Below are 16,625 nucleotides of genomic sequence, written 5' to 3'. Positions count from 1 at the left end.
TCGGTAAAGTCACGTAGAAAGAAAATTAATTAAATAATAGAGTACGACGTTTCGATTGCAACACAAGCAACCGTCATCAGGTAGAACTACATTTGAGAGAGAGACAAAACACAGACACGGAGACACACAGACAGACACACAAGCAGAGAGAGACAACACAGACAAACAGAGAGAGACACACAACAAAACGTCATAGTCTATTATTGAATTAATTTTCTTTCTACGTGACTTTACTGAAAGAACCAAAGAGTACCACCATAATTGTAAACAGAAGTATACAGTAAAACCTTGGATTGCGAGTAACTTGGTCTGCGAGTGTTTTGCAAGACGAGCAAATTATTTTAAATAAATATTAATTTGATTAACGAGCGAGGTCTTGCAATACGAGTAGTACGTGTATACGCTTTGTATGCCGAGCGTCACGTGATTACAACTGATATACGAGTGCTTTGATCCACGAGTGCTTTGGATTACAAACACGTTTCCGGAACGAATTATGCTCGCAATCCAAGGTTTTACTGTAATTGACAGACATTATCTCATATCAAACGTGTGAATTTAATTGTTCTTTTAAAATAATTTTTATCCCGGATCATTCGGTTTGTATAAACTGCTTTGTATGGAGCTGTTTCATTCTGACGTTCTCTGCGTGCATGCATGTGTGCGAGTCTGCATGTGTTTGTGTGTGTGTGCGCGTATATACCATTCATTCCCTTCTTCTCCTACCGTAGAGCCTGACAGCGCTGGCCAAACTGATGAAGGAATGTTGGTACCAAAATCCATCGGCCCGCCTGACTGCCCTCCGCATCAAGAAAACCCTGGCCAAAATCTCTGGATGTCTTGACAAAAGCAAGGCTGACTGTTGAACATTAGAACAACGAAAACTTCAAAAACATACAGCCAAACGTGGCTTTGCATTTTATTCCACAATAATGAGCTTTTTGTATCTCCCAGGGATTCGAAAGTCTTGGAAGTGTTTAAATTGCATTTTCCGTCAACCCTGTGCCAGAATGCAGTTCATGTTACTTTAAAGAAATGCAAGTTTTTTTTTTCTCGAACAGAAATTATATGCTTCCCTGATTTCTCCCCAAGTATCGAAGTTCAACCTTGGATTGTTGTCTCTTGAAAAGTTTGCATAGGAATGAAGAGAATGCAATTAACGAAAGGGGGAGGAGGCCGAACTTTATAGCAAAAAAATGTGTACGGTTTATGATATGTTGCGTTGTAGAGTTTGTAACAGATGTCATGCACCACTTGAATAGCTACACAAGGCTGTACAAAATATTTTTTTCGTCCAAAAAATTTTCCTGAGAAGGAATCCTGTCGTGTGTGCTTTCAGTACCTATAACCTGTATACTTGAAAGGTGGCAAAGCAAGGTCCTTTTAAACATTGCGAAGGTGTGTATTTTTGAGTAAAGTCAATGTATATGATTTTGTTTGTAATTAGTAGATTAGGATAATGAAATGCATTGTGATAGTGGATTTAATACCGTGCAGCACACAACCCCAGGGTGTTGAATCCAAATTAGCGTTAAACATATTATCCTATTCAAAGCTTTTGTTTCACCTGTGGAATAACCTCTCGCTTTGTAATTACAATTCACCTGTGGACTACACGTAATTGCCTAATTTAAAAGTCAGTAATGTGGTTTTTGGTCACTGGAAGATCAAAATAAGTGGATGTCTCATGAATAATGCAACTTACATTAAAAAAATGTAGCGTTCTCAATTAACCCGTGTTAATTGCTAACGATGCTTGGTGTGAGAAAGAGAGAAAAAAAGAGGTTAATCAAAGACGAATGCAAAAACAAAACAGATATAATTGGTATTCTTGGATCTTTCGGTAAAGTCACGTAGAAGGACGCTGTCTTTCCGTCAGCTCTGTTCTTCACCTGAGGACGGCTGCTTGTGTTGTGCCCGAAACGTCGTGAGAATTGTATTGTATTATTTCCTTTCTACGTGACTTTACCAAAAGATCCAAGAATATGAATCCCTGCAGTCACGAAAGCTTTAAATCGAAAGATATAATTGGCTCCAGGGATTGGACGGAGTGGCTGGAGAAGAGAGTGGGGGGGGGCAGTTGAGAGAAAGACGGCGGCGGATTCGGAGGAGACATCGTTGAAGGGTGTGTGTGTGTGGAGGGGGCTGGCCTCAAGGTGCACATGGCCTGGCACAAGCGTCGTGGTGACGTCACCGCCACTTAGTGGCGAATGGCGGTTGTTGGAGGGGGCTGGAATAGGGTTTAATCAGGACAGAAGTCGGGACCAGGCCAGACTTGAGTGTGGAGAGCACGTGGGGGGGCGGAGGGAGCGGGCCAAACGAAGTACGCCATTCGAGAAGGGACAGACCCCACGGCGCCAAGTGGGAAATGCACACGGGACTGAGCTGGAGAGCGTGAAGGGGTGGGCCACCACGCAACGAGATTGTGGGAGATTGGTCAGGGATCATTTCTCAAGATTGTGAGGGCGCCCTGCACCCGCAGATTAAAAATAACTAAATAACGAGCACGTGTGGAGGGTGTGCGTGCTGCTTGACTTGGAAGTGCGCTTAAATTAAAGAGCTAATGTATTTGGATGGTCGCGAAGGAAGGGATGACGCAAAGAGTCGGTGATGACGATGCACTTAAGTCATGTCCATTCATAACAGTGATATTCTATTAAAATCTTGAAATGCAGATTTCATGTTTTAGAATGCAAGACACAACCCAGACATTAATCTAAATTTCGAGTTTTATAACAAAAAAAACATTTATTTGTCTGCTGAATGAAGCAGTCCTTGTTTGGATTGGATACAAAGTGTGAGTCGACACGTGGGTTGACTTCTCTTTAAGAAACCTCTTTGTTTTGAGATGTGCATCTCTCCAGCAAGCTTGCAGACCAGTTCCAAGAACTACATGTTGCATTTTATGAAATGCAAATATTCAAAGGGACTGAGTATAGGTACTGTAGATCTAACTGCAAAAATAATTGATGTGTTTCCATTACATTGGTAATCTTTGTTCACGAATGGACTTGTTATTTAATTGAGAACTCGATGTTCATAGATGGTATTTAGTCAATCTTTAATATCTTGGGTTTGTGGTGGTATTTATTTAGGTTTTTGGACCTTTATCCAACTGCATAAACTGCATTAGCATTTTAAGTCGTTGCAAGTGGTTGTAATTGTTTTATTACCAATTTGTACTTGTAAAACAATATAGTAGTACCAGCATCATTGCCTAGATAATTATTTGGAAAGGGTTGCTGGGAGAGCAAATGTCTCATTTAAAGAATGACAGAGCCTCTTGAATAACGGGATGTTGTAGTTGGTCGGGTACCGTTCGTTATCGTGAGGGGCTTGTGCAAAACTTAGAAGTACCATTGTATCTTTTATTCTGGGTCGTTACACATTGAGGCACTGTGTCAATGCAGATATTAATCACTGCACCCAACACATTCTTATTGTAAAGCGCAGTAAATCCACGAGAGATGGTCACCGAGCAGTGTAGCTTTAAGCAATCCAAGTAAGAGAATAGGCTGGCGATGCTTACGAATGCTTCGATTTAGCAGTGGCAGCGCCTAATCAATACACACATGGACACCCCGTTGAGCAGGAAGAATAGTGATGTTGTTTTATGTTTGCGTTCTTATGTGCTGTACACTGATTTTGTTTAAAAGAATAACAACGGATTGTTGACAAACTGAATCCTTTTGTGAACAATGCATTGACTTGAATTCTATCTGTTCGTGTATATTAAAACAAACTTTTAATACATAGAATCTGATTTTCAGATATTTTCAGATTTCATAGTAAATATAAATAGATCATATGCCCCATTGTGTGTGTGTATTCACAAAAATGGTTATTTCATTCATTTAGGACGTTTAAGAGTACATGACATTAAAAGGTTGTTTAATGAACACGACACTCATGTACATAATGTACTGTTTCAAGTATCGAATATTACACTAATTGGGAAACTGTTATCATTGATCCCATCAATTCATTTTAATCGTACATAATACCGCTAGAATCCCATGTCTTAGTTGTTTGAAGTGTCTTTAAACGCATTCTACATAATAACGTACAGTATCTTGTTTTATGGCAAGTCTTTCCAGAAAACATCTTTTTATATTACCTCTCCCGTATGTAGTTCAATTTTTTTCAGATATTGTTAAGTGTAGCATCTATCATAGACTAGTTAATCAACCCCGTATCTATTACTATATTTAACGTATCACGGATTTGAGCTGACTCGGTATTGTTAGCATGCTGTTACGCATAAATCCCCAGCTTAATCATTACTGGCTTTCGTTATTGAGTGTGCATACCAGAGGTGTGGACTCGAGTCATGTGACTTGGACTCGAGTCAGACTCGAGTCATGAATTTGATGACTTGCGACTCGACTTGGACTTGCATAACAATGACTTTGTCCCACCTATGACTGATGTGGACTCGAGTCATGTGACTTGGACTCGAGTCAGACTCGAGTCATGAATTTGATGACTTGCGACTCGACTTGGACTTGCATAACAATGACTTTGTCCCACCTATGAGATGTGGACTCGAGTCATGTGACTTGGACTCGAGTCAGACTCGAGTCATGAATTTGATGACTTGCGACTCGACTTGGACTTGCATAACAATGACTTTGTCCCACCTATGAGATGTGGACTCGAGTCATGTGACTTGGACTCGAGTCAGACTCGAGTCATGAATTTGATGACTTGCGACTCGACTTGGACTTGCATAACAATGACTTTGTCCCACCTCTGAGATGTGGACTCGAGTCATGTGACTTGGACTCGAGTCAGACTCGAGTCATGAATTTGATGACTTGCGACTCGACTTGGACTTGCATAACAATGACTTTGTCCCACCTCTGAGATGTGGACTCGAGTCATGTGACTTGGACTCGAGTCAGACTCGAGTCATGAATTTGATGACTTGCGACTCGACTTGGACTTGCATAACAATGACTTTGTCCCACCTCTGAGATGTGGACTCGAGTCATGTGACTTGGACTCGAGTCAGACTCGAGTCATGAATTTGATGACTTGCGACTCGACTTGGACTTGCATAACAATGACTTTGTCCCACCTATGACTGATGTGGACTCGAGTCATGTGACTTGGACTCGAGTCAGACTCGAGTCATGAATTTGATGACTTGCGACTCGACTTGGACTTGCATAACAATGACTTTGTCCCACCTATGAGATGTGGACTCGAGTCATGTGACTTGGACTCGAGTCAGACTCGAGTCATGAATTTGATGACTTGCGACTCGACTTGGACTTGCATAACAATGACTTTGTCCCACCTATGACTGATGTGGACTCGAGTCATGTGACTTGGACTCGAGTCAGACTCGAGTCATGAATTTGATGACTTGCGACTCGACTTGGACTTGCATAACAATGACTTTGTCCCACCTATGAGATGTGGACTCGAGTCATGTGACTTGGACTCGAGTCAGACTCGAGTCATGAATTTGATGACTTGCGACTCGACTTGGACTTGCATAACAATGACTTTGTCCCACCTATGAGATGTGGACTCGAGTCATGTGACTTGGACTCGAGTCAGACTCGAGTCATGAATTTGATGACTTGCGACTCGACTTGGACTTGCATAACAATGACTTTGTCCCACCTATGAGATGTGGACTCGAGTCATGTGACTTGGACTCGAGTCAGACTCGAGTCATGAATTTGATGACTTGCGACTCGACTTGGACTTGCATAACAATGACTTTGTCCCACCTCTGGTGCATACAGTCGAGTTCATTTGGTGGCATTGAATTTCGCAGTTGCGTGCATTATTGCTTGTGGCTGACTTCCGCGAGATTGTGAACACTTTACGTTTAGGCTTGCCAAAAATTGTACAATAGCGTTACAATTTTGTACATTCTGCATGCACCTGCAGCGTCCAAGACAACTGACCCGATACATGCCAAGCTGCGAGAGAGAATGATAACAATTGTTCGGTAGTTACCGCAACGAATAATTGCTCAGTATCGGTACCCAAAAACTATGGATATGTTATCTCTTCAATATTGCTAATGCTTATAAGTAAAGTAAATAAATGAATAAGTATAAACAAAAAGAATAAAACTGTACAAACAGTTTGTGCATTAAAAAAATGTTTTTGTAAACATCTGCTAACTTGAATGTATTAAACTTAACACAAAGTTGCATGGTGTATTTTTTTTGGGGTTGTCCTGAGCTGTTATTGATGTCTCTTCACCTCTGGGTCAACGCACTCTCGCTTGTTTTTGCAAAATATGCCCATGTGTCGTAGTTTAAGTATGAACTTTTGTGACCTGTGTTAAAGAGTTTTAGATTTAACTCTTGCAATGATCAGCTGTGTGGACATTTGGCATAAAAACAAGATCGTATTACTTATACTGGCAGTGCTCATATCTCTCATGATCAATATCAGAGTGTGCTCCGTCATATAGATGACACACATACAGGAGTGCTTATGTGTTTATATACTGTATTGTGTGCAGGTGTTTATGAATAAGGAGCCCAGGGGTATGACAGGGACACGAGCTGTGTGGGGAGCCTTTTGGAACCAAACTCACTTAAGATGTTGACATTTTCAAAAGCTGTGCTGCGTAAGTTGTAAGGGTCACTAATGCAGTGGACCCCGACATGCGATGAGCGGTATTCCGCCACATCCATGGGTCTCCGTGGCTCTGCCTGTGCGCCAGACATTTTCTGTAATGCAGGGAAGAATATGAAATGCTGCATTTTGTCGGCATGCAATGGGTTCCCAGAGAGCATAGTGGGTAGGATTGGCTGTGGTCATCACTTTGTCACACACAAATCCTCATAACGAACGCAACTTGCTCTACATAACAGCAATGCATACAGCATGCACTCGTTAAGTCGCTAGCCAAAGTGCATCCATCTTTTTAATACTCTGCCGTGTAATCTAATCAATGTAATGAGCGCGGGATAGTGCTGTTATTCATTGTTGGTCGTCGTCCAGTAGTTCAATTTCATGTGCTGTGTGGTTGCCACGATCCCCTCCCGGCCCCCGCACTAAACACACACCCGCACACAGCGCACCCACGTAGTGTCCTGACAGGGGGTGCCTGGCACATCGGGTTTTAATCCGAAGGGCCCCTAGAGGAAGAGTCCCGCGGTTTCCCGGTGCCAGGAGATTGGCCGACCCTCGCAGGACACGTTACATTGCGGTGCCCCTAATATTGGTTTAAAATTGTATGGGCGCACAGAAACTCACCGGGCTAACCGCAATGAGAGCGCTCACAGCACGGGGGGAGGGGCCAGGGGCGAAATAGCAGACGGGGAGGGAGGGAAAGCCCTGGACCCCCCGCGGAGATGTCCTCCGCAGGACGGCAACACCGACCAAACCGGCTGAGTCCGGAAGGGGGAGGGCGGGCGCGTAGACAATGGGTCGAGGCGTAACAGAAAATAACGCTCCAGGTCAGGGCAGGGCATCGGTTTAACATCGAAAGGTAGGCGCATGATTGGCTGCGTGGCGCGACGTTTCCCTGGGCCTGTGAAGTTTAGAGAATAAAGGTGGGAGCCCCGGGACAATTCGCTCTCTTGTCTTCAACCTCCGGGCGGTCAAGACCCTCTCCCTGCCGTCCTGCCTCTTCGAGCCGCTCACAGCATCCGTGTGATGCCAGCGAGTGCTGCTGCGATACAGTGATCGGTCAAGTCTTCTCTCGTCCTCCCTCCGACTCTCTCAGCATCCGTGGGACGCCGTGAGTCCAGCTCCAAGGTACGTGGTAGGACGTTTGAGCAACTGGATTCGTAGGCAGAGTTAGGCTAAGCTCTTCCCGCGAAATATCCCCCCCCCCCCCCAGGTAGGGTGTATTTGCACCGGTAAACTTTAGTTCAGAGGATCGGTGCAGTGTGAGTTCTGTGTGTGGGGGGAATCTCGGCGTGGTGCTGGTAATTTGAGCGTGTGTGTGAGGCACGCGTGTATTAAAACATACACGGCCGCCGACACTGGCGCGCGTTTACGTGTGCGTGTGTGAAAGCACGTCGCGCCCCACGTGCTCGCAGGGAGCGGGGAGGCGGACGTCGGCCCCCACAATTTAGTGTAAGAAGTGGTACGACCCCCAACGCCTCCAAGGGAGAGAGGCGCCACACACCAAGCGAAGGTACGATACGTATTCACCGGACAAGGGATTCCATCATGGAAATCGTTTGCCCGGAACCTCACGTGTGCTAAAGATATTAACGGCTGGACGGAAGCGCAAGCGTTACAACAGCTGAATATGCATTTGGATGGACGGGCAGCCGACTTTGTAGAAGCGCTCCCCGCAAGCGGACCTGGCGGCAGTGGAGGTGGGCCTGCGGGAGGAAAAAGTCGCCATACAGGGACCCTGGAGTGGTTTGTACGCCCGGTTGTGTGTAAAGAACGGGGTGGCGCGGGAACTAACCGAAGCCAGGCAGCTGGGGTGCATCTGTGTTCCCGCCTAGGTGCGGCCCCAGCTGCTATGGCTGGTGCACGACCACCCGCTCAGGGGCCATGATGGGGAACGGCGCACTCGGGAGACCCTGCGTCGCCAGTATCTGGCCCAAATTGGCACAAGACGTGGCCTCCTGGGTACAGGGTTGCCGCGCTTGTCAAGAGTGTGGGCAGAAACCGGCGCGGTATCAGGTGCCCCTGAGGCCGTTCTGCGTCAGCCGGGCGAACCAGATAGTTGGGGTCGACCTACAAGGGCCATTCCTGCGATCCCACTGAGACAACCGGTATATTCTCGTAGCGGTAGAGTATTTCACGCTTTCATGCGCTGTCCAATGGCAGTGGTCATCCCCGATAAAACAGCCCTTGTGGTCGCCCGGGCATTTGTGGAGCATTACGTGCTTAAACATGGGATCCCCGAACGAGTCATTACTGACCAGGGTAGTGAGTTCGAGGCAGAGTGTATTTCAGGTGCTGTGCCTGGAGTTCAAAATCCAGAAGGACCGAACCACGGCATACCACCCCCAGGAAAATGGTATGGTGGAGCGCATGAACCAGACCTTAGCCGGGAAGCTCAAACGTATGGCGGCCTCCAATCAGGATTGGGACGAATACCTCCCCTACGCTCTGTTCACCTACACCACCATGGTGCACACCTCCACTGGGCAGACCCCCTTCCGAATGATGTTTGGTCGGGAGTCTCGCCTACCGGCAGATCTGTTGTTCGGCATGCCCCCACCACAACCGAAGGAAGAGAGCCAGCCCGTGGAGCACCTGTTGGGGAGCACGTGGTCGGGCCTACCAACAGGGGGAGGCCGCACATCAGCGGCAAGAGCGGGGCGCCCGCCCCCGTGTGGAGCCCCCCTTCTACTCGGCGGGCTCTAAGGTATGGCTGCATACCCCACGCGTAGGGGCCAGACATGTGGGGAAGCTGACCACCTACTGTACAGACCCTGGACTGTGGTGCTGCAGATCTCCACCTGGACGGTACTGATCCAGGACGGGGAGAGGGGCCGAGAGACGGTGGTCAATTTCCGCCGACTAAAATCATGGAGGGCGCCCCTGGCGGGAGAGGCACCCGCCCTTCGGGTACCCCAAATCTCCGGAATCCCCACGCCCCCCATGCCCCACGTACCCGACAGCTTCACGCCACACATGGGTTCCCAGCAGACCCCGGCCCGGAAAGGAGGCGGTGGGCGCGGCGGCACTTAAACCCCTCCGCCCCTAAGTTTGTTCCCAAGCCAGCGGACGCCCGAGGATGGGTGGCGCCTCTGGAATGGAGACGGAGACCACCGCCGGAGCCTCGGACAGTGGAGCCACTGCCTCTGAAACCGGCAACGAGGTGCTACCTGATTGGAGCAGCCCAGGCGAGGTGCTCCAGTCAACGCGGGACGGGGACGGGCACCTCGGGGGGCTATGTGGTTTCACGACCACGGAGCAACTCCACAAATGCCGTGATCCCCTCCCGGACCCCGCACTAAAAACACACCCGCACACAGCGCACCCACTTAGTGTCCTGACGGGGGGTGCCTGGCACATCGGGTTTTAATCCAAAGGGCCCCTAGAGGAAGAATCCCATGGTTTCCTGGTGCCAGGAGATTGGCCGACCCTCGCAGGACAGGTTACATTGCGGTGCCCCTAAATTGTCTTAAAATTGTATGGGCGCACAGAAACTCACCGGGCTAACCGCAATGAGAATGCTCACAGCACAGGGGAAGGGGCCAGGGCAGAAATAGCATGCGGGCGGCGCAGACGGGGACGGGTAAAAGCCCTGGATCCAGCAACACCGACCAAACCGGCTGAATCCGGAAGGAGGATGGCGGGCGCGTAGACAATGGGTCGAGGCGTAATGGAAAATAACGCTCCAGGTAAGGGCGGGGCATCAGTTTAATATCGAAAGGTAGGGGCATGATTAGTTGCGCGGCGCGACGTCCCTCTGGGCCTTTGAAGTTTAGAGAATAAAGGTGGGAGCCCTGGGACGATTAGCTCTCTTGTCTTCAACCTCCGGGCGGTCAAGACCTTCTTCCTGCCGTCCTGACTCTTCGGGCCGCTCACAGCATCCGTGTGATGCCAGCGAGTGCTGCTGCGAGACAGTGATAGGTAAAGTCTTCTCTCGTCCTCCTCCCTCCGACTCAGCGTCCGTGGGACGCCGTGAGTCCAGCTTCGACGTATGTGGTAAGATGTTTGAGCAACTGGGTTCGAAGGCAGAGTTAGCTCTTCCCACGAAATATCACCACCAGCCCCCAGGTAGAATGTATTTGTGCCGGTAATAAACTTTAGTTCAGAGGATCGGTGCAGTGTGATTTCTGTGTGTGTGGGGGGAACATCTGCGCGGTGCTGGTAATTTGAGCGTGTTTACGCCTGCAGTGTGCAGCTCGAGTAATTAGGGCGCGGGCGGGGGGCGATAAACCCGCTCACCGGCGTTTACACAGCGTGTTTACACACCGACAATAGCATTAACAGCTACGCGTGCGTACAAATTCATACAGCCCTTTAGCATTAGCCTATGTGTGCTGCGAATTAGGTTTTAGCCACCCGGAGGGGTGCGCGTGCATATTAATACCGCCGTTTTCTTTAGTGCTAACCTTTGCGCGGAATAAGCGCCCGTAGGGGCGCGTGTGGTTACGCGCGTGTGTGCGAAATACGCGCCTGCAGGGGTGCGCGCGTGCACACCTCCGCGTTCGCTTGTGTGGTGGTGTACGTGGGCGTGTGCGAGATAACCTCGGGCGGTGGTGAGCCAGCCAGTTAGCCATGTCCCTCAGAGAGCTGGCGCGCGGGGGGGGGGGGCAATCACCCGATCGGCGGGGGGCCCGGCGAGAGCGGCCGACGAGGAGGAAGGGGGTGGACGTCGTGCCCTGCCCGCTCACAGGGTGCAGGGAGGGGGGCGTCGGCCCACACAGATGTGATGGAACCCGGTCTCTGTTTATGACTACTCGTCTTGTCTGTTCACTGTGGTGCCCACCAAGGCCGTAAATATAATATTCAAATATGCTCAAAATGTCCCCCCCCCCCCCAATATATTGCTATAAAAATATTAAAAAGTAATGATAATTCCTTTGATATGTAAATAAGAACAACAATTTGCTAAACCTTGGCCACAATATCTGGACTTGTCTTCATACAAATCAATGCATAGATTTCTGTTTATATGATTGTGGTTATGGTTGTACTTGTATTAATCCCTAATCTCAAACATTACACACAATGAAACAAGAAATGGTAAAAAAGTAAAAAAAAAGCAATGTAAGTGAATTTTTTTTTTATATTTTAGGCAAGATATGGCAGGAAATGAGTTTTCAAATTTAGATATTTTTCTGACCTGGGACCTCCTGACCCACTGGAAGATTTGGTCCCCCCCAATGTTGACTCCATGGCTACCACCTTGGTGCCCACCGAATAAGGAGATACATAGGTTCTGCGTGATATAACAATACGTTTTGTAAAGTACGGTACCGAGCAATTGTTTGTATTGTGCAACGCAATGGGCAGCGGCAGCGCAATTTGTGTCGTCCCATAATGCATCTCCATCTACTATAGTAGTTTGCGAATCGGGAGTGGTGGCATGCGTCAGAGCGTTCTCTATGTAATCTGTAGATAATTTCGCAATTAAGGCATTTCAACTGAGTGCCACGTGTGACCTAGAGAACTGCACTTTAGCAACCCCAGGCCTCGCCAATCTGAACACACTTCACCCCCATACTGGGCTGTCGAATGTGATTAGGGTGCATCCCACGTTATTCAAATGACTCCATGTCCATGTCATTATCCCACAGGACTGTTGCGAGCCACCAGTTGCATGTAAATATGTATCAAGTTCAGAATCAGCATATTTATACCGGAGGAATCCGACGGGCTATGAATCTCTTTTGTCAGAGATGTCTAGTAGGGGCGGGTAAGAACGTGACAACAACACACAGGACAAAAACATGACCGTAGTGCAAAGAACAAGAAAGGTAAACAAGTCGCCCAAACACAAACAAATAAAACTAAATCATCCCCATCCTCAACTTATTTTTCAGAAGCGAGCTGGCCACCAATGAAAGCTCAACAAAAGTAGCCCATCATTTTGACATTCATAGCGCCGAAATAATCTAAATAACCTCCATGCGTGTTTCTAAATTTGACTAGTCGGTTATAATAAAAAAAAACATTATGAAATCTCAGTTCAAATTTGCAAACATTTAAAAAACACATATAAACAAATTACGAGCAAAGTTATAATTGCTCCTCCCTCCTTGGCAGACTAATGATGCCCATCGCTAAGCTCGGATCCGCACGGTTACAGCTGCCAATGGTGAGGATTTGCGCCCTAAGACTTTAAACTGTGTCGTCGGAAGTTAATTAATTTACTTTGTAGCGATAAGACACGGTGAAGGATGGTGTTGTTGAGATTTGGTATGGATTTGTTGTTTTGACCATCGCACGCCTTTAGTGGCAGGCGATATCCGTCTGTGAAATAGCGCCTTCGTTTTATCCCTGGGCCATATGAATGGTGCGAATATCAAATGTACGAAGAGGCTTTTCTGACTGAGAGGCCCATAGCACTCGCCTCTCCATAATCCATGGCTTTATGCAGTGTAGTGAACTGCAGTGTAATACGAAATAATATAGTGCAGACTATTTGCGTTTATAAACATCTACATCCAGCACATGCAACAATGACACAAATATGTTTAAACACTGGGATAAGGATAGCGCAAAATCCCAGTTTTGTATAGTACTGTATACACATGCATTTGTACGGTAATTCCACGACTGGACAAAGGCCTCCCCCACACGGTGTGGATTATGATGGTTGTGTGATCATACTTCTCCACTCTAGCACTGCAACAAATATGGGCAGATTCGTTTCATATGCTTTCGCCAAAGTTGTTTTTTATGAAGTCATACTACACTTGTGGCCATCATGGCTCGAGCACTTTTCATCACATCCAATCCCATTTACCCTTACTTTTTGGTTCTTTCGGTAAAGTCATGTAGAAAGAAAATAAATTAAATAACAGAATGCGACGTTTCGATTGCAACACAAGCAATCATCGTCAGGTACAAATTAATGAGAAAAAAAACCTAGTAAACTTAGAAATATAACGCAATACAACACAGAGAGTCGGCTAACATAACAGTCAACACCTTGCCTGGTTGATTACGTTCTTCCAAAGATTGCTACATTTGAGATAGAGACAAAACACAGACACGGAGACACATAGACAGACACATAAGCAGAGAGAGATAACACAGAGACACGCAGAGAGAGAGACACACACATCGGCACACAGAGAAACAACGCCTCTGTGTCGAGGCCTTAAATAGAGAGAGAGGGAGGCAGAGAGAGAGGGGGGGAGGGTAGAGAAATTAACATGCCAATGAGAGATTTTGAGCTTTCGTGACTGCAGGAAATACTAGAGATACAAAACAGAGACACAGAGAGAGAAAATCAACTTAATAAAACAAACTTAGTAAAATGTGGGAAAGTAATGCAATGCAACACAGATAGTCGGTCAACACACAATTAACGCATAGCCTGGTTGATTAAGTTTTTTTTCCACTTACCCAGTTCACCTACCTACACCAAATTGCATGCTAGCGATCTTGCACCATAGCCACGGACTGATTTAGGTGGTTTACAATTTACCTTCTATGGTGACACCATCACCGCCACATGCAATGTAAAGTCATACAACAATCGCCATTCGCCACGAAGTGGCAATGTCACCACGGCGCCCGTGCCAGGCCAGGTGTACTTTGAGGTCACGTGAAGCTTCCAGTGCTCTGTGGCAAGGCCACGGGTCAGACCCAGGTCCCGAGTGTTACGGGTTTGACCGAGATGACTCGCATTATGCATCTCAAAACGCAAATCCACTCCACGGTCGGTCAAATAAAGCAAAGTGTGCGTGGGGTGAAAGGGGCTTTTGAGGGTATCATGGACCTAACAACATCGAGCAAGATAGGCATCTCGTGGGTTTAACAGAGAACCGCCGTTGTGTCCGCATTAAAAAGAGCGAGGTTGTTGAGACGACAAGAGCTGGCCATTGAGATTAGAGGGTGCGACATCCTGTTGTGCAAGTCTGTCTTCGGTGGTCACAATGGGGAGACAAACACGAGGGGGTGGGTGGGTAGGGGGGGTTAGTTCGGGATCTTCTAGACACCTCGCCAGCTCCGTGGAAGAGAGAAAAAGCCCTCCCTGGGCGCTGGCATTGATAGTGATGAGGGGGCTTCAGGGAGGGGAGGGGATGGGAGGCATGGTTTGTTTGGTCAAGAGGAGGAGATGGATGGTTGGAGGAGGGGGGGGGTGATTGTGTGGGTTTGTTTGATGAGCACGAGATTAGGGGCGTATTTATTCTTTAACTAATCACACAACAACAGGCACGCTTCAACGTCGGGATCAGAATGCGTATGCTGGTGGAATCCGATGAGCTTTGAAGCTATTTTTTTCACAGACGTCCAGCAATGCAACTACGTGTTCATGAAACGTCGCTCACGTGAATGATTTCGCAATCGCCGCATTCTCGAGGATTAGAAGACGCTCCGGATATTAAGACGCACCCCCATCACCAACACGTGTGTGTCCCGGTGCCGAGAACACCATATAATACAAAAGACAAAGAGACCCCGTATAGCCTTAACAGACTGTACGAGCAAGTGCTGTTAGCGAGCACCTATCAAGGCCGGCACGGCACACGAGGGGGTGGGTGGCCAGCAACCACGCCCGGCCGCCTTTGTCTCCCCCAGTGGCGATGTGGGAGGAGGCCCAGATTTCGATTTAAAGCTTTCGTGGCTGCAGGGATTCATCTTCTTGGTTCTTTCGGTAAAGTCACGTAGAAGGGAAATAATAAAATAATAAAAATAAAACATAATAAAATACAATTCTCACGACGTTTCGACCACAACGCAAGGAGCCGTCCTCAGGTGAAGAACAGGTCTGTCGGAAAGACAGCGTCTGTCTTTCCGACAGACCAAGAAGAGGCCCAGATTGTTGTTGGACCGTGAGCGAGAGTCGAACCCGGGTGGCCAGGTTCGTAGCGCGGCGCGCTAACCATTACACCACCGTTCCCCCTTACGCCATATAAACGCACACACCCACACCCAACACACCTACCGGATAACAAGACGCACTCCCAACGTTTGCTTTGAAATACACAGGGGGGTGACATCAAGGACTATTGTAATCCGCTGGGGTCGTCTGTTTGCGCGCCCGTGTGACCACATTGCCTCGAGACATCGCGACGCGGCCTCAAAGTGCACCTAGCCTGGCACGGGGCACCGCGGTGACACCCCCGTCGCTTTTGCTGGTTAGTGGCGACCAGATTCGTGTCACTTGGCAGCGTATCACTCTCTTTCTCTCTCTCTCATCCCCGAGTGTCTTCTAAAGCCGCGAGAGTAACGGCGTCTGCTGAAATCCCTCGCTTTGGATTTCAAACAAAGTTTGGGAAATCTTGACTTAAAGCTTTCGTGGCTGCAGGAATTCATATTCTTAGTTGTTTTCGGTAAAGTCACGTAGATAGGTTTAAATTAATAAAAATATATAATTAACAAAAAACCACGACGTTTCGTTCACGACACAAGCGATCGTCCTGATGACGATGGCTTGTGTAGTGGTTTTTGTTTATTTTAATTTGTATTAATTTGAAACTATCTCCGTGACTTTACCGAATGACCCAAATAATTTAAATCTTGATTTTGAAGCTTTCGTGACTGCAGGAATCCATAGTTTTTGGTTCTTTCGGTAAAGTCACGTAGGTAGAAATAACATAATTTTATTTATTTTTTATTCACTTTATTTCTTTCGGTAAAGTCACGTAGGTAGAAATAAAATAATAAAATTATTTTATAATTTTTTTTATAAAATAATAAATTTATTTTATTTTATTTCTACCTACGCAGGAATAAAATAATGAAATAATTTTACTTCTTTTTTTTATTTCTTTCGGTAAAGTCACGTAGGTAGAAAATAAAATAATTCTATTTTATTTATTTTATTTCTACCTACGTGACTTTACCGAAACCACCAAAGAGTCAAAGAATATATAAAGTTTGAGAAATTGAAGGGGCGGGGCCGACGCTGCAGGGGGGGGGGAGATGGGGGAGGGGCGTGGGTAGCAGCGGGGGGTTAAGGGGGGGGCACAGAGTCGTATCCCTCCGCCTGCTCGGCTCATCCCCGCGGAAGCATTCGCGGCGGTGAAGAGGGAGGGGAGGGG

General features: G+C 47.2%; 1 protein-coding gene across 4 annotated transcripts in view; it reads left to right on the top strand.

The window, feature by feature from the left end:
- LOC144728320 (activin receptor type-1-like) overlaps positions 1-6,388 on the top strand; it is a 51,371-nt gene extending 44,983 nt beyond the window's left edge. For all 4 annotated transcript variants that reach the window (XM_078607715.1, XM_078607799.1, XM_078607972.1 and 1 more), the window contains one exon: positions 732-6,388. In XM_078607715.1, coding sequence (XP_078463841.1) covers positions 732-866 — 135 coding nt within the window. In that variant the 3' untranslated portion in view covers positions 867-6,388. The remainder of the gene's footprint in view (positions 1-731) is intronic.
- Positions 6,389-16,625: the final 10,237 nt, after the last annotated feature.

Source organism: Lampetra planeri, chromosome 1 (assembly GCF_965212315.1).
Source record: "Lampetra planeri chromosome 1, kcLamPlan1.2.h2, whole genome shotgun sequence".
NCBI lineage: Eukaryota > Metazoa > Chordata > Hyperoartia > Petromyzontiformes > Petromyzontidae > Lampetra > Lampetra planeri.
The sequence above is the reverse complement of the archived record's forward strand: the minus strand, read 5'-3'. Positions and strand labels throughout refer to the sequence as shown.